The sequence below is a fragment of the Rutilus rutilus genome, assembly GCF_951802725.1.
Source record: "Rutilus rutilus genome assembly, chromosome: 4".
Taxonomy (NCBI): domain Eukaryota; kingdom Metazoa; phylum Chordata; class Actinopteri; order Cypriniformes; family Leuciscidae; genus Rutilus; species Rutilus rutilus.
The window spans coordinates 30326043-30348145 of NC_140212.1; the positions used below are offsets into that span (position 1 = coordinate 30326043).

Here is a 22103-nt window from a genome sequence, read left to right on the forward strand (position 1 = left end):
GAGAACAAAAATAAATTAAATGAATATAAAATATCAAGCCAAACAGGTACACAATGTATACAATTTATAAAAAAATAAGTGTAGCTTTAAAAAGGGGAATGTTTTATTGCAAATATGTTAAAAAGAACAGCATTTTGTTTCTCGCTTAGGCTATTTGAAGTATATTAGCACGTTTTGTAGTATTATATTTTTTTGTTAACTGAAAATGTTCTATGCTCAATTACTTTGGTAGCCGATTATGTCTTCCCCAAAAGTACGAGTGGATTTGGAGAAGCAGGCTGGGGAGTTTCATTTTTTGTTGTTGTCTGTAACTATTTGGCAGACGTAACAAACAAGGTCTCGCAAAGACTGCAATGCAATATTTGTTCCTCCATCACGTCCCGGTGTATACAGTGAATGCATGCTGAAATTATTGTTGCGTGGCTACAAAAAGTTTGAGCAAATGTGATGCATTGCCGCAATTGGTCTGACTGGCGCGTGAGAGAGTGTGTGTGTGTGAAGGGGTTCTTTTTTAGGCTATACTCTCTTGCAGTTGTAAAATCAGCGAACATCAATGTATAGGCTTCGGCACGGGCGAAAATATTGGCGCTGGGTTAAAAAAAATGCGGGGGACAGAATCATTACCTTGTTTCAGCGACGCTGGAAGGAAGCGATCCCAAACTTTATGGACATCTTTACTCTCCGCCATCGCGCCAACTAAATTCAAAATGTATCACGCGCTATTGTGCTTCCTGAACACTGAACAACGGTCCGTGTGAAATCAGATCCCTGCGCGTATAGTGCGCGTCATAGGAATTAAACGAGGCTTCGAGGCAGAGTTTTTGCCTCGAGGAATTTTTGTAATCGAGTAAATCGAGTAACTCGATGAATCGTTGCAGCCCTAGGGTGGGGTTTATGTAAATTTTAGGGTTAGTGATGTCACTAACCCGGGAAGAAGCTTGTGTAGTCCCTATCAGCCGTTTGTTGTAGTCCTTAAAAAGCGATTTCTTTTAAAAGAAAACATCTTCCTTTGCTTTGAATTTTGTTGTAATTTTGCAGATGTTGTTTATGTTCAAACAGCAACATTACATACTAACTAAAGTTAGAAAAGTGAAATCATAATCAACCACCCCTTTAAAAACAATAAAAAAAACACTGCATAAAATTATTTGCAAATACATAAATCTAATGTTACACATCCATTCAGTGCCTATCCACCCAGTAACCTATTTTCTTTGAATGTGCAAGACTTCTTATTCATTACTGCCATTATGAGTAAAACATCAGGCTATTCTATGTCCTGCTGTGTTGTATAGTAAGGCTGACTTGAGATTAAGGCTCAATCCAAATTCACCCCTTTCCCTTACCCCCAAGGCATTTCTTGCGCGTTCACGTCTAGGGGTAGGGTGTCCCGATTCTTGTTGCGATAGAGGGGTAGGGCTACATAGCCCTCGAAACGGGAGATTTTTCAGAGGCACACTCCGAACAGAGGGCTAAGAGAAAGTTCCCAGAATGCATAGCGAATCACCGGCGAGATGGCTTCACAAACGGCTAAAGAAAGTCACACATATCACACAATCTAGCTAGGCTAACTGCAACAAAAAATTTTAATATGTTTGCTGTCCATCCTACATACCACAGACGTATCCATCAGCATTCGCAGGCGTTGAAGACGTCTCCGTTTTCTTGTCTGAGTTGCGGCAGACAAGTGTAGAAAGATGCATACAGCCCATACGACAGAGATTGCCACAGCGGAGGACGGCATATTGGTATCGTTGTCAGTCGTTGTCATGGAGAAATCCTGTAAAAACTTGTCGCTTCCGTAACGTCAGAGTCATCGTCGACGACCAGGGCCTGACGTTAACTTTTTTGACCACCAGCCACTGTGGCGGGTGGATTTAAAAATCCACCTGCCACAGTAACTTTTTACCAGCCAGTTTTTTTTTTTTTTTTTTTTCTCATAAAGGTGAAAAATAGAAATCACACAAACATTTTTCTTTAACTTGTAAGAATACATTTAAGTGCTGTCAAGTTATTAACGAAATCATTTTAAGTAATAACAACTCTTAGACTATAATTTTTTTAAATCTTTTTTTTCATTGATTTGCTGTGTCACAGACAGTCATAAATACTGACTGCTGCTAATCTGGCACGCACATACACACACACACACACACACACACACACACACACACACACACACACACACACACACACACACACCGTGCTAACTCAACAGATATAGACCTAAGTTACCCCAGCTCATATGTAAACAAATCACATAGGCTACTGTGTTGATGGCTGATTTATTCAGTAGACAGTTCCTGGCAACTGTTAATTACAGCCTTCAGGAACCGTTAAGCAGAACTAAATTAATATTAATATTACTGATAAAGTTACCAGGTACCGGACATTTTCTCACTGGTTCCCAACTCCCAACATACATTTGCACACACATCTGTGTAACTGTCATTGTACCATAACCAACGTCAGATTTGCTTTATCTATTCTCATCCCATCTCACCAACAGTTTAATACTTAACGTTACTCGCACATCCAAACGTAGAAGGGCCTCATGTTCTTTCCGATCGCGCGAACGTTCCGAAACAGGAGTCGCATCTTCTCAAACTGCGCTGCTTTCATGGACGTCAGTGCCTTGACCGCCTCGTTACATCAGTAATGAAACAAACGAAACGAAACGAACGAAACGAAATTACAAACGAAATGGCGGACAAAAAAAAAAAAAAACAGGCAGGTAGATTGACAGTTTTACCCGCCAATTGCAAAATTCACCCGCATTTGGCGCGTGGTCGGGTGTTAATTTCAGGCCCTGTCGACGACTGATGACGTATCGGGTTCATGAAGGGTTGTTCCATTTCGTAGGGGAATATTTCAACCCCTTGGCCATTGTAACTCTGTTTTAAGGGCCAAGGGGTACACTCGAAAACAAGGGGTAGGGGCAAGGGGTGAATTGGGATTGAGCCTAAAAGTAAGTAAATTTCATGATGGTTCACGTGACAACTGATTTTACATGAGCAGGCTGAAATTTACCCTATAAATGTTTCCATATAAATTTGAAGGTTACACTTTTAATCCATATATTACTCTATTAAGCAAAGAAAACAAATATGTAGTTAATATGCTAACTTTGACAGCCTCAATTATATTGTAACAGTTAATATATTAATAATTAGGATTAACAATTTTAAATTTAACATAGGTTACAGTTAAATGTTTAATCCTGCCTTGAACATAACTGTAGATGAATGCTTGCTTGGGCTCAGGGGCCGGTGCCCGTTCAAGCAAAATATGCAGAGCAAACTAGCTAAACATGGTCTCAAAATCTGGGTAACCTGTGATGTCAAAAGCCGCTACAGCTGGAATATGCAGGTGTACAATGGAAAACCTGCAGAAGCACAACACGAGCAAACATGTAGTGCTTGAAATACTACGTGATCACATATGACAATTTTTTCACCTCTTTATGCTCTTGGCACAAGAGCTCTTACAAAGAAAAATAAGAATGATAGGAACTTTGCAAAAAAATCAAGCCAGAGCTCCCAAGAGCATTGGTCACGAGAAGAAACAGGGCTCGTTTTTCATCTCTGTTTGCATGCACAGAGACACACACCATCGACACGACTACTGCCAAATAAAGAACAAGAATGTGATTGTTATGAGCACCGCACATAAGGTTGCCAACTGTCCCGAATTAGGCGGGACGTCCCGTATTTTGGGCCTAATTTATTTGTCCCGTGCGTGACCTCCCGTGTCCCGTTTTTTGACAAGCTGATAAACCACTGACTGATACAACAGCAACAGCAGCAGTGCTGACCACGACACTTGAGAATGATCACCGACACCTGTCATCATCCAATCACAGCTTTTTTTAATCACTGTTTTGAGACAAATCATTGTTTGATTTGCGAACATCCTCTGCCGTCTGGTCGCTTCCGCTTCAAGCCGGACTCGTCTCGCGCTAACGGTAATTTCCTTTCACTGTCCACGTTTTGATTTCGGCTAATCAATTTTGGCGAATGCAAACAACGTGATTATTGTTCATGAGTCTAACATCCAGCCACGCAAGAAAACATGTAATCTACCTGAGGGAATAATATGCTCAAAAAACATTTCTGATTATTATTAATGTTTTAAAGCTTTTAGAAAGTACATAGGAAGCTTTTGTAACATTATCTTAACTGTCACTTTTGATTAATGTAATGCATCCTTGCTGAATAAAAGTAGGCAATTACTTTCTTTATTTTTTTTTCCCAAAAAATAATCTTACTAACCCCAAACTTTTGAACTGTAAGCCTAGTGTATAATGTTAAAAAAGCTTTCTATTTTAGATAAATGCTGTTATTTTGAACTATGGTTTGTTTGTAATGTGACTTTTTTCATGTATGACATTAAAATTATTTTTAGAATTAAATACATAAATAGGTTAAGCAATACAAATGTGTTTATGTCTGATAACCTTTTAAACACAAACTTAACTGCAGACACTGAAATGACGTACACTGTGTGATACAGTACAAATATTTTGAGTGTCCCTCATTTTCCTATAAATAACCACGATTGTCCCGCATTTTCCTTTTCTGAAGTTGGCAACCCTAACCGCACACAAGTATACAAAAAACTTGTGTTCTTAAAAAACAAAAAGTTATTTAAAAGTCATGTCATCTTAAATAATCTTCTGTGATCTAATTTGGCTTCAGATAAAAAAAATCAGACAGAAAATATATTATTTTATAGTATTCTGCACGATGATAAAGTCTATATCAATTAGCATTACATTATAAATATAATCTATTATTATGAAAATACCTGACATGGCTCGAAGAACACAGGTATATCAAATATCATTGCAATCATGTTTATTGTCTTCAAAACGTCGTTATCTGCATGTTACAGAGATCTCTGTTAGCTTTGTATGTGTCAGGGAGTTCCTGGAATGTCACATGATTATGGCTCTTCTTCATATGTTCCATATGGAATATACTGTGCACATATAGCGCCCTCAGGCTGCTGGTATGAATTGAAAACACAGTACATCAGAGTTTTAAGCGCTCATGATTACATCAACGCATTTGGGTATAAATTCAATAAATATTATTCCTGTCTATAGAAATCTGATGTAAACCCATGAGAATCTATCAATATTTCTCCAAATCTGCACATTTTTGAGCTAAAAGCCCTGAGGGATGTTGTTTTGTCAAGCGCTGTCATGACGACAGCACAGGAGTTTATGAATGAAAGCGGCTGACGGTCATAATTCATATTAAAGGTATCGACGCATTTTTTCATTTCATAACTCCTGACACAAATTAAGACATAACTGTCACTATGAGTTTCTCAGAATACAATAGTGGTCAAATACTGAAACTTGAGTCTTATATCTTTTTAATGATGTATAGTTTGTCAAGGTATAACATTAAATCTGATAGTAACTTTGAACAAAAAAAAAAAAAAAAAAAACGCTTCAGTGCCCTAGTTCCCGCGGCCATGGGTTTCACCGTCGTTGTTTCCTGTTTTCATCTGAGTTCCAGTCTTCACGTCAGAGTATGTGAGCGGTGCAGAGCGAGGAGCGGATTTTTTTTATGTCGGAGCGTTGTGATTTTCTCTCGCTCTGAAAACGCTCCACTATCGCTCAATTTGCTCCGTGCACAAAATGGCGACCGTTGATGTTTCGAACTTGAGTGTGTGGGCCAGTACTTCCGGTGAAAACTTCCGGTGATCTGACAGCGAGAGCGGGAGACAACAGCGACCGAGTTCCATTACCACAGCGATATTTTTCACATTGAGTGTTTTTAGGATTCAAGAGAGGTGACTTGCCTTTCAGAGGGTGACAGCCTCAGCACTTCATTGTTGTGTGCCGTTATGTACCATGTCGTCACGTTATAACAGAGAAGTCAGTTTTCATGCATTCCCCGTTGACGCTGCGGTACGGGCTGAGTGGATACAGAAGATCCGGAGGGAGGACTTCAACCCGACCAAATTTTTAAATGCATATCATTTTCAGTGTATTTCACCTGTGCGTTTCTATGCTTTTTATTACTGCATTTATTTTGTGCAAGTGAGATGAGTTAAGACCATCTGTTTAATAAATAATTATCTGTCTGGTGTTTATATGCAGCACATACAGTACTACGTGTAAAATATACACAAACTTACCCATATTAAATTGTTTGTGGTACCTACAGTTAAAAATGTAAAATATGTGATAATAATATTGATCGAGCAATTGATGTAAGTAAGTAAAAATATATGCGCAGAATTGAGAAAATAGTATTTATGGAGATAAATTGTAGGCAGCCTATCTCAGGGCAAACATCCCAGATAGCACACGCACGTCGCGCAGACATCTGTGTGACGTCGTCGTTTTCATCTGGAAGACGTTTATATTAGGGCGTGTGCTCATATGCTTAACGTCGCCGCGACGTCCTTGCCAGCTGTTAGAACGACGTCTAGGCTATGTAAATAAGACGTAAATAATTTAGAACGTCGGCAATCCGCTCTTTTAAAGATGTTCATCAGATGTCCATACATCTCCAAGACATCTGATTTATGTAGCCCAGACATCATTTACAGATATAATTCCTTCCATTAACAAAATTAATTCCCATAAAACACAGCCACTACAAATTTTCACGCTGTACGAGAACAAACGCAACTTCAGAAGGCGCATACTATGAAGGTAAAATTATGCCATAAAGTATTGCATGCGCAGGGTAAGATTTGTGAAAGTGTACATAAGTTTGCAAGCGTAAATTAAATTTGCATGCGCAAGAGAAGATTTGTAAAGGTGTAAATCGCCTTTCAAGTGTAAGAAAAAAATATTTGCAGCATTTCACTGTTACTCGTAAGTGTAATTCATGTATTGTGAAGCTGCAGCTTCATGCTAACGCAAAATAAATATGATCTGTATTCCTCTGACTTCCATTTTTCCGCGCTTACACTTTTGGCACGGTTTTTACGCTCAAATACGGCCAAAAGTATTGCAGGCCCGTGAACAGCAATTTGCGACCGAAAACAACAGAGTTAGGAACTGCAAAACAGATTCACTGCATAAAATCAAACTTTGTGTAAAAAATAAACTGTTGCAAATGTCTAAATGTGTGCATAGGGCAACAAAGTTCCTGAAATAACCCGATTTGTACAGTTACGTCTTTCTTTTACCTGCGCTTCCAGTTTTGGCACGATTCTCTCACTCACTGAGTTTTGCAAGCGCGAAGAGGAGGGCGGGACCACCTTCATCATTTAGCCAATCAGATGAGCTTCTCGCTGACTCTAGGTTTACTCTTATCTGATTGGTTCAATAAACACGCCAGTCACCAGAACACATCTTTATCTTCATTTGGCTCAGAAACCTTCTGGTTGCCGAAATGGTACTTTTAATGCACACATACATGTTAAATAAATAAATAAATAAATAAATAAATAAATAAGTCATGATTGCTTAATAAGCTGTGCACCATTAGGCTGATTAAAGCTGACTAACATTCATACTGAATTTCAAGCTGGTGTTAACGTTACTGGATTGAAATGTGATATATTATATAGGCTAATCTGTTACACCACTGAGCAGATGTTAAACTTTACAATCAAAACATTTAATACCCATTCTTTATGTAATAATACAATTCTGATGCAGTGTTTTTCACATCATGTCTCTGTTCGTGGGCATTTAACACTCAATTACATATTTAGAAATATTGTCTTGGTAGCACTGTCAATATTGATTCTGACTTAGTGATTACTTTCGTGTGACTGATCAAGCTATTATATGTAGCTAGTATAAATAACAAAATGCTTTCTCTGTGTCCAGATTTGACTGTAATGAAAAACTGATACTAAATCAACATAAACTCAACTTTGACAAAAAGTAACTAATTATGTCTGAATAAAAACCCAGCAACCAGGGAATATACAGCATCTTGATACTTTCATATATAGGGCTATACAGCCATCTAGTGGTTACACGATGTCATTGCAGGTGATAAATGGTGCATAATTTAGAGATGCTCTTAAATACACGAAAAAAATATAATTGTAACATAATAATAGTGGAATCCTCCCAATCAGTAGACAGGTGAAATTATGCATGCAGTAGTTCAGATAAAACATTTTTTTTCTTAACACACCAGCTCGAAATTCATTATGGACTCATATAGTCATCCTAATGGTGCACAGCTTATTAAGCAATCATGACTTATTTGTTTATTTATTTGTTTATCTATTTATTTAACATGTATGTGTGCATTAAAAGTACCATTTCGGCAACCAGAAGGTTTCTGAGCCAAATGAAGATAAAGATGTGTTCTGGTGACTGGCGTGTTTATTGAACCAATCAGATAAGAGTAAACCTAGAGTCAGCGAGAAGCTCATCTGATTGGCTAAATGATGAAGGTGGTCCCGCCCTCCTCTTCGCGCTTGCAAAACTCAGTGAGTGAGAGAATCGTGCCAAAACTGGAAGCGCAGGTAAAAGAAAGACGTAACTGTACAAATCGGGTTATTTCAGGAACTTTGTTGCCCTATGCACACATTTAGACATTTGCAACAGTTTATTTTTTACACAAAGTTTGATTTTATGCAGTGAATCTGTTTTGCAGTTCCTAACTCTGTTGTTTTCGGTCGCAAATTGCTGTTCACGGGCCTGCAATACTTTTGGCCGTATTTGAGCGTAAAAACCGTGCCAAAAGTGTAAGCGCGGAAAAATGGAAGTCAGAGGAATACAGATCATATTTATTTTGCGTTAGCATGAAGCTGCAGCTTCACAATACATGAATTACACTTACGAGTAACAGTGAAATGCTGCAAATATTTTTTTTCTTACACTTGAAAGGCGATTTACACCTTTACAAATCTTCTCTTGCGCATGCAAATTTAATTTAGGTTTGCAAACTTATGTACACTTTCACAAATCTTACCCTGCGCATGCAATTCATTATGGCATAATTTTACCTTCATACTAACCACGTTAAACACTGCAAACAAAACAATGTTTCCTAGCAACGGCAAACAGCGCTAAAATCTAATGAGAAAACAAAACTTACAATCTGCTGTCCTCTTCTGTTGCTCGACTGCTTCTTCTAAAAAAATACTTGCAAACACGGTAAATATGTACTTTTACCTGGCTTGGAAAATACTCTTCCTGCGTGAGTCTACATTAAACCATGTGCTGCTGATGCTGCGTGGAGAAGACGTGCTGACGAGTTGTGAGGAAACATGTGCTTGAGGTAACTGTTATGTATAAAACAAATATATTTTTAATACTAATTTTGTGTGACGTTTGTGATCGGTTATATCTTTAAAATTACGTTATGTTGATTGGGTTAGATATGATAATCACCTGTTAATTATAGCAAGTTGTTTTGTGTAGCTACGTGAAGTAACCACGCTTTCCTGAACCTAGAATAAAACACGCAATTTGCTGTCGTTTTTAGAAATACATTTATTATAGGCAACATATTTATAATTAATCATTTATATTCATTTTTAATTAATTATAAAAGGCCACATTAACAGAACGCCATATTAACGTAGGCCATTCAAATAAAACAATACACTCTATATTCCTACAATACACAAATATTAATAACATAAATTACACCCTCCCTGGGGCCAAGCGTAGGAAATCTTTCTCTGCCTCTGCTTCCGTTGGCGACAGCAGGACGGGATTCCTCATGGCTGAAGCTGCATAAAAAAGAAAAAAGACACTTTAATTATTTTTTTATCCAATATCCAATAGCCTATCCAATAAATTGGTCAAAGATATCAAACGTGCAGATCGAGTTCATGCGTCAAGCTCTTCCTGAGTGAGTCTACGTAAAACTGCTGAAGCTGCGTGGAGAATGTCCTGACGAGTTGTGAGGAAAGAATTGGCTTATAAATCAAATATTTTTTTATACTAATTGCGTTTGTGGTCGGTTATGTAATAACTTTGAAATTACGTTATGTTAATTTAAATCACCTGTTAGGTAGTGAGCACGTTGTTTCGTGCACGTTTCTGTGGTTGGCCAATAGGCTACTTATTTAACTGAACGTTTAAACCTCATTAAAGTTCTTAACAAGCTATTATAATTGCTAACTATTTTTGAAAACGGCACGATGCTGTTGGTATTACATGTTTGATTACCTCATATGAACATGTTAGCAAGTAACTACCTGACTGACTAACTTCCCGCCATCAAATCTAATGCATATCTGTACAACATTTGAACTTGCCTATAGAGCGCGGGATCGTGACGTCAGCGCGTCACAGTCACGCAAGGCATTGTGGGACTTTAGGACACGGAGGTTACGGGAGAACTTGAAGCGTAGAGTAGCAGTAATATTAGTATTTGCGGTAGTATATTGGTATATTTTAGAAGTAGGCTAATTCAGTTTAGAAAAACGACAGAATGGTGAACGCATGTTGCATTGTAAACTGTCATAATCGTTCTCACGATCGGCGTGGGAAACGTACAACAAATGGAGTACGATTTTTCAGCGTTCCCGCTTGGAAGAAAAACAATGGAAATCAAGTCGCAGAGCTAACAAAAAGGCGTCGTATGGCATGGGTAGCGGCTGTAAGACGGACAAACATCACCTTCACCAACATTTCCCGACACATGTTTGTGTGTTCACGGCATTTTCACACAGGTAAGTTATCATTACAACACCAACTGTTATGTGGTTACCGCTAGCTGCCCATAAAAACTTATTTTTGTAGCTAACGTTATGCAGCCAGCACTCGGTTGTGCAAAGTTAGCTAGTTAAACTAGTTACAACCCAACAACCGTACAAGGTAGGGCTGTAACCATAGACAGTATATGAAGGCTGTAACTATAACTACTTTAGCTTAGTTGAGTTTAATTTTATAGTTATGCAGCCAGCTAACTTAATGTTAGTTGTGCAAATTTAGCTAACAACGTTAGTTAAAACTAGTAACAACACAACAACCGTAACATTAACTTAAATTACGAAAGAGTAACTAGATAACTTTGCAAAACTAAGTTAGCTGGCTGCATAGCTATAAAATTAAGCTATAAAGGAAGGAATCTCTATAACGTATGTAACTGTTACATTATGTATCTGTAACCGTTCATCCAATCAACTTTACGATTGAATGTGGAGTTATGTGGATGAGCAGGTATTCAGACAACTGCAAGCACAGACTAAGAAATTCTGTTTTGTTTTTTCAGGCAAACCAGCCTATGAAATGCTGGAGTGTCATCCCGACTGGGTACCGTCATTACACCTTGGCCACACAGAAGTCAAAACAACACACACACAGCGTTTCAACCGGAGGACGAAGAGACAGCAAGCTGCACAGAGGTCACAGGAGGATGAAGCTGCACCTCCAGATGAAGCTGCACAGAGGTCACAAGAGGATGAAGCTGCACAGAGGTCACAGGAGGATGAAGCTGCACAGAGGTCACAGGAGGATGAAGCTGCACAGAGGTCACAGGAGGATGAAGCTGCACAGAGGTCACAGGAGGATGAAGCTGCACAGAGGTCACAGGAGGATGACAACAGAGAACAACAGGAATGCAGTTTTTGTAGCCACAGGCGTGCTGAAATTAACCGCTTGCTGAAGGAGAACAGGATACTGAAGAAAGAGCTCTCCCAAAAGAAGATGGATGAGCATTTCTTTAAAGATGATGATGTGAAGGTAAAGTACTACACTGGGCTTCCATGTTTTGCTGTTTTGATGGGCGTTCTGCAGCAGCTTCTTCTTTGCCTGCCACAGACTGTCCGAAAACTTTCGCCTTTTCAGATGCTCGTCTTAACTCTGATGCGCCTGAGGCTGAATCTGCCAATCCAGCACATTGCACACATCTTCTGCATAGACCGAAAGACTGTTTCCACCACGTTCAGAGACACCATAGCTACAATGTTTACACACCTTAGCCCTTTGGTGCACTGGCCTGAGCGACATTGCTTGCAAGGTAGTATGCCACATCAGTTTGTTGAGGCTTTTGGCAGTCGTGTTTCAGTTATTGTGGACTGCTTTGAAATTAACATTGAGAGAGCATCAAATCTGAAAGCTAGAGCACAGACATTTTCTCATTACAAACACAGGCACACCCTCAAGTATCTTATTGGCATTACACCACAGGGAGCTATCTCTTTCATTTCCAAAGGATGGGGAGGTCGTGTCAGTGACAAGCATGTGACTGAGAACAGTGGCCTTCTAAATAAATTATTACCCGGAGACTTGGTGTTGGCGGATCGGGGATTTGACATCAGGGACAGCGTCGGATTTATGTGTGCAGAAGTGAAAGTCCCTGCATTCACAAGAGGACGCTGCCAGTTGGATGCAAAAGATGTAGAGGAGACAAGGCAGATAGCTCACCTCAGGGTCCATGTGGAGAGGGTGATTGGATGTGTACGCAACAAGTACACCATACTAAATGAGACCATACCTGTGAGCATGGTGCTCCCATGTGAAGACGAGGACATTATTTTCCTTGACAAGATTGTGACTGTGTGCTGTGCCTTGACTAATATGTGCCCTAGTGTTGTCATGAAACCATAAAACATGCCATAAACCTTATGAACTGCATATGTTAATAAAGTTAACCATGTGTTATTAAAGTTAATAGTTATTTAGCCTACCCCACATAACTTCACCTTCAAACGGCTTCATGTTTAACTGCTTCTTTTTTCTCTATTTTATTTTTTCTTATTCTTTACAGAGTCTTGTTTTTTTTATTGTATTGCCTCCTTGAAATGTATTTTAACTTTTAATTCAAGGTGTCCTTGAGTGCTAAGAAAGGCGCCCACAAATAAAATGTATTATTATTATTATTATTATTATAAATGATGGAATAAATGATGGAAAACTATGTCAATTCTAAATCTTTTTATTTGTGTCACATAACATGAACTTAGTGCAATGCTGAAGTAAATATGGTAAGTAAATAAGTACTTATAACATGACCTGCACGGTAACAATGTAGTGCAAATATAACAGGTAAAATAAATAACAGGCACTTATAACAGGACCTGCACGGTAACAATGTAGTGCAAATATAACAGGTAAAATAAATAACAGGCACTTATAACAGGACCTGCACGGTAACAATGTAGTGCAAATATAACAGGTAAAATAAATAACAGGCACTTATAACAGGACCTGCACGGTAACAATGTAGTGCAAATATAACAGGTAAAATAAATAACAGCCACTTATAACAGGACCTGCACGGTAACAATGTAGTGCAAATATAACAGGTAAAATAAATAACAACTTGAGCTTAGTGCAATGCTGAAGTAAATATGGTAAGTAAATAAGTAATTATAACAGGACCTGCACAGTAACAATGTAGTGCAAATATAACAGTATATAACAAATATAACTTCAAGAAATGACAACATGTCATAATAAAAAAGGCACTATGTACAAACTATTCACAATCTATTGAACAACGAAGTGTTTGTTCAGTATTCAATCAGTTCTGTGTGCATGAGGCACAGAGCCACGGCTCACTAGCTGAAGGGGCCTGACTGAGTCCGACGCAGCTGAGGTGGAACCACTTTATTGCACAGTTTTCATTGTCGCAAGCCACCATGTCGTCCTGGTCTTCAGGGCCTCTGCAAACGCACCAGAGTTGGTTTGTATTCTGCAGTGTCTGTGTTCTTGCCCTTTTTGTGTGAGCTTGCTGTAACACGGTTGAAGGATGCAGAGTTGTGGAGGCTGCTCGGGTGTAGTGGCAAGCCACAAGCTCAGGTAGAGAAACCTTGAGGAAAAACTCCTGTGCCTTTGCCAGAAGTGTTGTCCAGAACTCCACATCTGGTAAGATCCGAACCACAGCACAGTCTCGCTGCGTCCACACAACAAAGTCACAAAACCCTGACTCAGTGACGAAAATCTGAGTTTGCACCTGACTGTAGTACTTGTGTGTCTTCTTCAAGTTTAACTTCCCATCAGTTAGCTGAAGACAAAAGTCGCTGTCATCTGTACAGGCCTGCAGGATGGAGTTGTTTTGGTGCTTATATGTGCATTTGATTTCCAGACAGCCTTTCCCACAACATGTGCAGTGAATGAGCCCATCAGGTGATGCCCCAACCTCCGGAAATGATGGATTTATGATAAACCCACATTGCTCCACTTTCTGGTTATCATGCTGGGAAGCTGTCAGTGTGATATAGGTCTGCCTTGCTTCTTCCTCATGGTCTATCCCCCATCTGATGGCAGCAGTGGATGCTGTTTTTCTGGGGCAGCACACCCTCCTCACAGTTGACAAAGCTGGTCTGGCAACACTGGTGGACACAACAGCATGGATGTTGGAAGCTGTTATTCTTCCTGCTCTTGATGTGAACCAGGCAGGGGATCGATGCTGCTGTCTTGTCAGAGCTTCCACCGCAACCACCTGTGCCTCTGTTACCGCTGCCATGTGTGTGAGGCCCTCACAATGCTGCTGCAGGACAGACAGTTCAGATCCATCCTTCCCCGGGTCACGAAGGTGCTGTAGGGACTTTGGGACTACACATGGCTTAACAGGGTCTGCATAATTTTGGTAGTAGCCCTCCATTCCAGAAAGGCAAACAGCCTTACTTTTAGTATGTAAAATTTCAAGTAGAGGTGACAAGTCTGAAAGTGTTGTTGTGTGTCCACACGGACTTGTGCAGCCAATACGAGTCCGTATCCCTGGCATTGTGCTCTCTCCACTGATACACTTGTCGAGTGCCCTCTTCTTAGCTGCGCCAGAGGAGAAGTCAATCTTGTAGCCCACCTCTGCTTGGACCTTGTCGACACTACTTGGCATCATCCAGTAGGCTGGAACATCAGTGACTGTCTTGGTACCCCGTATCCGCACTGCTACTTCAATCTTAAACAGAAGGGCCCCGACATGTGTGCAAGACTCCGCTATGCCAGCCATGCATGTGCAGTGTGCACACTCCACTTGCCCACTGGTATTGAGGATCACCCATGGCTTGAGTGGAGGTTCATTGAGGCGTTGAGAGTGCAAAACCTAAGACATAAATAACACTGATAAGCATAAAATGAATTATATGTATGTATATGTATGTATATATATATATATGAAGAGTTCAGATGCAAAAGCCTCTAAATGCCATCTGAAATTTTCTTCTAGAATGATCATTTTTATCAAGCTCATATATTTAAGTTCAGTAATTTCACTTAAATGCCAATGCAAATTACCTATTAATTGTCATTTAAGTGAAATTACTGAACTTAAATATACAAGCTTGATAAAAATGATCATTCTAGAAGAAAATTTCAGATGGCATTTAGAGGCTTTTGCATCTGAACTCTTCATATATAGCCTATATATATATATTAAAATAGCCTTCACTTAACATTTACACACCAGTGAAAAATTCAGTTAAACACAGTTGTAAATTCATAGTCAAATCTCCAGTGTATTTTTTGTAGATATGTATTTTTGATCTCTTTACTAGTTCTTTATTTGTGTTTATATAATAAACCTGATTCTGATTTAATACAGAAACTAGTCTAGAACAGTGCAAAAACAACAACAACGACAACAACAACAGCGTTTCGCCTGTAAATTACATTTAATAAAAGTAAACAACTTAACCAAAATGTTTGCTAAGTAAAAAAAGAAAATATATACGATACAGAATTTAACTTGCAGTGTTGTTGTTACGTTTAGTATGGTGACAGAGAGGTGTGTCTGGTGCGTGGTGATTACCTACCTTTGTGCGAACGACGATTTTCTGGTCGTTGAGTTTGTAAATCTCCAGGTCCTGAACCCAACCATTAGTAAACTGGTGATGGGCCTCAAGAGATTTATAATTTCGGAACTGCTCAAATGTGTATGCGCTCACACCACAAACGAGGTAAGAAAACACGTCAGGAAATGTTGTCTGAGGTAGCTTGTTCAGATCAGTCGACCACTCTTTGTGTTCGTACGGATCGAGCCCGTTAATTGCCTTTATTTTCTCTAAGTATCGCTCCTTTGCTTCCTTGTTCAGTTTCTCTCGGTAGATAACCTTGAGCTTGATCTTCGCACGGTCCATGTGTGTTTGTTTACGTTTTTTCTTCTACTCTAGACAACCTCGTTTGGAAAACTAAGAATTACCGCCACCAACTGCCTCTTGGAGTTACAACAGCCGTGTCCTAAAAGATGGCCGCCGCTACTCAGAATGCACTGCGCTATGACGTATTGCCCATTCTCTATTAAGAGTGAGCCGACGTTTGATGACTTTATTCCCCGCTTGTCTCCTCTCCCGCACCAGTTCAGTTCCCGGGCGACGTTCGTGGTGAAAACCTTGAAGCAGATTCTCCACACGGTCTTCTTCATTGTTGGCCCGCCACTGATGGATAATCTGCTCACCTTCAACAGGTACATTTTAAGTAATATTAGAGAGCATAAGATGGACCTCTTCTGCACTTTTCTTAGTATCCGTCAAAAGTTTGGAATAATTCTTATTTTGTAATGTTTTTGAAAGTCTGTTCATTGACTATAAGAACTCCCTGCAAACATGCCCCTGTGGGGCCCATGCTGGCTTTTTGCGGGCACAGTGGGCTAGGGCCAGCCCACACCAAACCTAAACAGGCCCAGTGCGGGCTTGCCCAGGCGAGGCCCACAGCTTTGGGCTCACCGCGGGCTATCTGTGAGCAGCCCACACTAGCGGGCTGCCCACATTAAGCCCATGATGGCCCATTGTGGGCCAGCCCGTTCGGGCCCATAGCAGATTTTGTACCTTTGGGCCAATGCAGGTTTTGTTTAGGTAGGCCACTTTCATTACGTTTTGGCTGCTTTTAAAAATTGAATGTGAAATTCAATAACACCTAACATTTATAACTCTGCTCAGAAGGAATAAAAAGAAAAAAATCCATTATTTGCATTGGATTGTGTCTACAAGACAACACATGATCCCTTTAAAAACTCTAAGAACAAATCTACTATTTTTACTAGATATGATGATTTTAATGTAATCCAAAATTAACAGTGTACATTTGGTGGTAAAAAATCTGGCTGCCTCGTAATTTAAAAAAAAATCTACCAACCTAGTTCATTTTGAATTTTATAACACAGTATATTATATTTATAACACATTATATAACAAGTAATAACACAGGATTTTTATTTTTGTCATCTTAATTCATTAAATCTCTTAGGGTATAAAAAGGATGTGCACATTTTATTACTATTTTATTTTATTTTATTACGAGTGTGAGAATTAAACAAATAATAATAATAATACATACGTTATTTAGGCTTTTCAAAACACTTTGCCCTCGTTGTTTAAATAAAGTTTAAATACGCTATCTACTGATTTAAAATCACAGAATAATTTGTCTAATGAAATATCTATTTAAGTATCTATTTTTCTATCCTTAACTTGGCATTACAGTTTAAATTATTAAATAAAAGATTAATACATGCGTGTTAAAAGTATCCAATTACGCGCATGCGTCGAACGTATTTGATTAATCAACGTCATCGCGCTACAGGCTGCAGTCGTCACTTGCCGCCTTCCCGCCTTCATAACGGTTGTTTCTGCCTTCACAGTGGAATACTCCTGATGCTGAGGTGAGTTTTAACTGTAAATTGAGTATTATCTTTAACAGTAAATATTTGCCATAGTGTGTGTGTTCTGCTCTTATTGTATTTCAGTACCATATTGTTTTTGTTTTTTGTTAATCCAGACCATATGTTTTTGTCGAACGACAACGGAGTAACGTTAGTTAGCTTATATAGGCTAATTATGGTCCTTTTCACCCCGTTTACCATATTATGTATGTTGCCACGTCAGATTGTCACAGTAAACTGCTAAAGTCTAAGGAAAAAAGTTATAACTACGTTCGTCTAACGGCGATTTGATTGTGCACGATTAAAATGGCTCCACGATCTGCTTTTGAAGAAATATCGTAGTATCCTGCTACAGTGCATTCAGTAGTTGGTTATGTGTTGGTTATGTGATATGTCTAAAGTGAAATTAAACATTTGAGAGAAAACTACTCGGTTACTATCGTCACCTCAGTTCCCTGTGAGTAGGGAACAGCAGTGGGGAAACTCCTTTTCCTCGATTTACTGAAGCCTGTTATAATGTAAAACGCAGTGAACGTCTGGCTCACTCATTGGCTGTGCTGCGGCAACTGCACATCCAATGGCGCGGGCGCCTCTGACGTGTGCGCCAATGAGCTAGCATCACGCCATTACACGTCAGAGCCCGCCAAGAGGCCTTAGCCTATATTAGTCATAGACAGGGCTTGACATTAACACCCGCCAAATGCGGGTGGATTTTGCTCGTGGCGGGTAACACAGTCACTCCAACTAGCCACTTTGGCGGGTTGAATAATTGTAGTCTTTTCAAAAGGCATCTGAAATAAGTGTGACACTACGACACTACAACTCCCATAGGGCTGTCAACGAATATTCTAAATTCGAATATATATTCGAATAGTTTTAAAAAACAGAATTTCGAAGGTGAAAATTAATATTCGAATGTGGAAAAACGCCCGCGGTAGCAGAGGCGCGGCTGTCTGCTTTGCGAGTTGGCGCGCTGCCTGAGGGGTCATTTTATTTAACGTTAAACAGAAACATTTCTGAAGTGTAGGCTACTGTACTGACTGAATAGATATTGCATGAATAAGGTAGATACAGCAGTTTCATGCACTGCAGGCTTCCACTGGTTTGATTATTTACCGTTTCATGTCAAGGAAAAGTTCCATGTTTACCACAGCACAGCTCGCTCGGAGCGTTCAATGTCGGTTCTATCTACTGTAAAACTTCAATTAATGTTAATAATATTTGTTTCAATCAGGCTTGTGCACAATTCAGAATTGAATTGAGAATGACTCCTTAATTCCAATTCAATTCTTGAATTTGAATTGAATTTGAATTGATGTCAAAAACAGGATCTAGAATTACAATTCGAATTTGAATTAAAGGAAGCAGAATTGCAATTCAACAAAAATTCAAAGAAATTCATATACATATTTTAAGTGAAGTGTTTAACAATGAAGCTTTACAGTATATGTCAGATATGATTGCATTATAAATTATATTAGTTTGTACAGATTACTTTAAAAGGATATGTTTTCCCCTAGCAATGAATGTTAAAAGCACTAGTCACAGAACAAATAATTAAGTTTGATTTATTGTAATTGTAATTTTGTGGAACATGATGGAACATGACTCCATTTCCCAGAATGCTTTACTTTAACCAAATATTTAAAATGGTTGCTAAATAATTTGAGGTGGACATTTGTTTGAAAGCACAATTTGATGGGCAACACTGGACTTTTTAAGTTTCAGAAGTCCCTTACAACTTCACTCTGCACCTGTTGAGAGAATCTTTAGTGTTGCAGGAAAGATATTCAGACCAGAACGGTGCAGACTCAATGAAAAAACATTTGAGGAGCTATTGAGAATGAGATGCAACAGTGTTGCTCAGTAATTTTTTTGCATTTGGAATAAATGATAACTGCATTTACAACAACTTTGTGTTTGTGTGATTACTTTGAAATGAAATGAAAATTACATTGGAACAAAACTAATTAAACAACATTGAGGGGGTAATTTATTTCAAGAATTTGATCAATATCTATTTTAGAACAAAATGTATGCAGGGTTGAGGAGTAAATAGTTACGTGAAATGAAATTTCTGTTATTAAATTACAAAATTAATGTAATTGTATTTAGTTGTATTACTGACGTAAAATGTTTAATTCAATTAGTTACTAATCAACTTAAAACGAAATTGCTTTGCATTGATAAAGTTGTCCAAATAAAGTAATCCAAACCACATCTATAATGGGTAACTAATAACAGTAAGCAATAACATTTCCAGAGTAACCTTCCTAACACTGAATGCATGCAAGACTCAATACATTCTTTCTGTTGTGTGACTGTGTGGAATTGCTTTGAATTGCCATGAATTTAATTCCACTTCCTGTCATTCCAATTCAAATTCAATTCAATGTCCTGTGGGGCGGAGTAAATTCAATTCAAATTCCAATTCATGAATTGAATGGAGGCCAATTCTGAAATTCTGAATTTTGCACAAGCCTGGTTTCAATCACTGAATGAAGCCTGCTATATAAGAGTCGCGACCTTAAATTGCTTGCACAAAACTCTTGATCAGCACTCAACATTTGCTTATTGTAGTTGTTCATTTAAACTGTTATGCATAGAGCGCGTGACGTCTCATTCACGCCGCAAGACCTCCAGACGCGCGTAAACGCGTCTTTACACTCGCGCCAGACGCTCTATTCGCGTTTGGTGCTGAGGGTGAGGGCGAGAGAGAGAAAGAGTGCCTGCGAGTGAGCGAGCGAGAGTGAGTGAGGTCTGTGGTCTTGGCCATTAGTTGATTTACTTGTTTTCGTGTAGGTAATACGTTGTCAAATATGTTTAAACTTAAATAAACTACCTATACAAGTAGTTATGTCTCTTTGTATTAATTTGTCCTGTTATTGACGTAATGCGCGTCATTGACAAAATGCGCAACCAGATGTTCGAATAGTTCGAATATAAGCTATGTGTTTTTTTTAGAGGGAATATTCGAAGGTCATTTTTGAGCAATTTTGACAGCCCTAATGAGTATTGTCGCTAGTGACCGACAACAAAGAATCGAAGAGACAGCTAGCTGCCCTGCTGGAGTTATGTCGTATGCCGGTGGAGCAATGTGGCGACATATCATACATAATACATGGTTTTATTTAAAAAAAGGAGCTTTACACACAACCTTATCAGAGCTAATGAAAATGACCTGTATTGTTATATATTTATGTAGTCTTGATTTGGGTGTGTACAGTGGTTTTACATTTAAAAGGGTTGTAAATCTAGTTCAAGTAAATTTTAGCACGCCATAGTCCACTTTTATCAGGTAATTTCTCAACAACAAAAATGTGGCTAGTAAAAATGCTGTGTGGCTAGTAACTTTGGAAAACCACTAGCCACATTGGCTAGTGAGCAAAAAAGTTAATGTCAAGCCCTGGTCATAGATATTAGTCCCCGAAAAACGCCATTTTAGCAGAAAACATTTGAGAGAAAACGGGATGCGTGGCTGTATATAGAGCAGCATACAGGTCTTAAAATGACAGCATCCTAATATTATACATGCTGCCGCTTGTCCTTAAAGGGATAGTTCACCCCAAAAAAGTCAAATGTCATTATTTACTCACTGTAATGTTGTTTCAAACCTGTATTCATTTCTTTATTGTGCAGAACACAAAATAAGATATTTTGAAGAATGTGGATAACCAAACAGTTGCTGGTCCCCATTGACTTCCAATGTAGAAAAAACATACTAGTCACTGTGGACCAGCAACTGTCTGGTTACCCACATTCTTCAAAATAACTTTTTTTTCAACAGAAGAAAATCATTAGGGTTTAAAACAACTTTAGAGAGTAAATGATAACAGATGTTTTGGGGTAACAGTTAACTATCCCTAATATAACAAAACACAAAGAGAAAAATCACCCACTGCTCTTGACTAAGAAATTAGTAGCTTTATTAAGAATCAATGTATAATTTATCCAGTGAAGTTTTTTGTTTTATTGTTATATTTGTTCATTTAATTTTGTACTTGAATGCTACTGTTAAATACACATAAGGTAGCTGAAAAAAATAAAGCACTGTTGATTTCAGTTGTATAATGTGTAGCCAGGGTTTTATAATTATAGAGGTCCCAAATTTGAGGTGGTTGGAGGGTTTTTAAGACATTTGAAGGCCACAATTTTTTTTAAGAAATAGCTTCAAAACCATGTCAGTTGGGAGTAGAGTTTTGTCAATATCTGCTTTCTCATCTCCACCACACTTTACAAGAATCGTGTATTTGACAGTTTAGAAACAACAAAAAATGTGATCGAAGTTACTCACAATGACAGCCAGTTTTTTTGTGTGTGTGTGCGTGCGTGCATGCGTGTGCATGCTTCAGATAAGTGCACTCAGAAAACGATCTATTAGAAGTTTAAACGTAGCTTTAAAACGTGTGAATATAATAAACTTTAATGATGAAAGAAGAACTATGAAAATAATAATTGAGACGCAATATTATTATTATTATTATTATTATTATTTTGTCAGCTTTTTATGAATAGCCTATTCATGTTTTAACCAAGAGAGATAAAGAGCTTACACTGAGACATCTATTGTTTGAATTTTGTTATAAAATAGACTGAATTAGAAAGTTA

General features: G+C 38.5%; 3 protein-coding genes across 3 annotated transcripts in view; 2 read left to right on the forward strand and 1 right to left on the reverse strand.

Moving 5' to 3' along the window:
* The window catches only part of LOC311289728 (uncharacterized protein), a 118958-nt gene that overhangs the window by 26512 nt on the left and 70343 nt on the right, over positions 1-22103 (forward strand). The gene's annotated exons all lie outside the window — the stretch shown is intronic.
* LOC311289190 (uncharacterized protein) lies at positions 10257-12812 on the forward strand. The gene is made up of 2 exons (XM_084406994.1): positions 10257-10623; positions 11166-12812. The coding sequence occupies exons 1-2, from the start codon at positions 10383-10385 to the stop codon at positions 12500-12502; spliced, it is 1578 nt and encodes a 525-aa protein (XP_084263120.1). The 5' UTR covers positions 10257-10382; the 3' UTR covers positions 12503-12812.
* LOC311289963 (uncharacterized protein) lies at positions 12915-16082 on the reverse strand. Its single transcript, XM_084408237.1, has 2 exons — positions 15652-16082; positions 12915-14942 (listed from the first exon to the last, which is right to left on the reverse strand). Exons 1-2 carry the CDS (start codon positions 15973-15975, stop codon positions 13419-13421), a joined length of 1848 nt encoding a protein of 615 aa, XP_084264363.1. The 5' UTR covers positions 15976-16082; the 3' UTR covers positions 12915-13418.

Coding starts and splice junctions, on each gene's coding strand:
- LOC311289190 (XM_084406994.1), top strand. CDS start 10,383: ATGGTGAACGCATGTTGCATTGTAAACTGTCATAATCGTTCTCACGAT. Junction 10,624..11,165: donor TTCACGGCATTTTCACACAG/GTAAGTTATCAT, acceptor TTGTTTTTTCAG/GCAAACCAGCCTATGAAATG.
- LOC311289963 (XM_084408237.1), bottom strand. CDS start 15,975: ATGGACCGTGCGAAGATCAAGCTCAAGGTTATCTACCGAGAGAAACTG. Junction 14,943..15,651: donor AAATCGTCGTTCGCACAAAG/GTAGGTAATCAC, acceptor TTTATGTCTTAG/GTTTTGCACTCTCAACGCCT.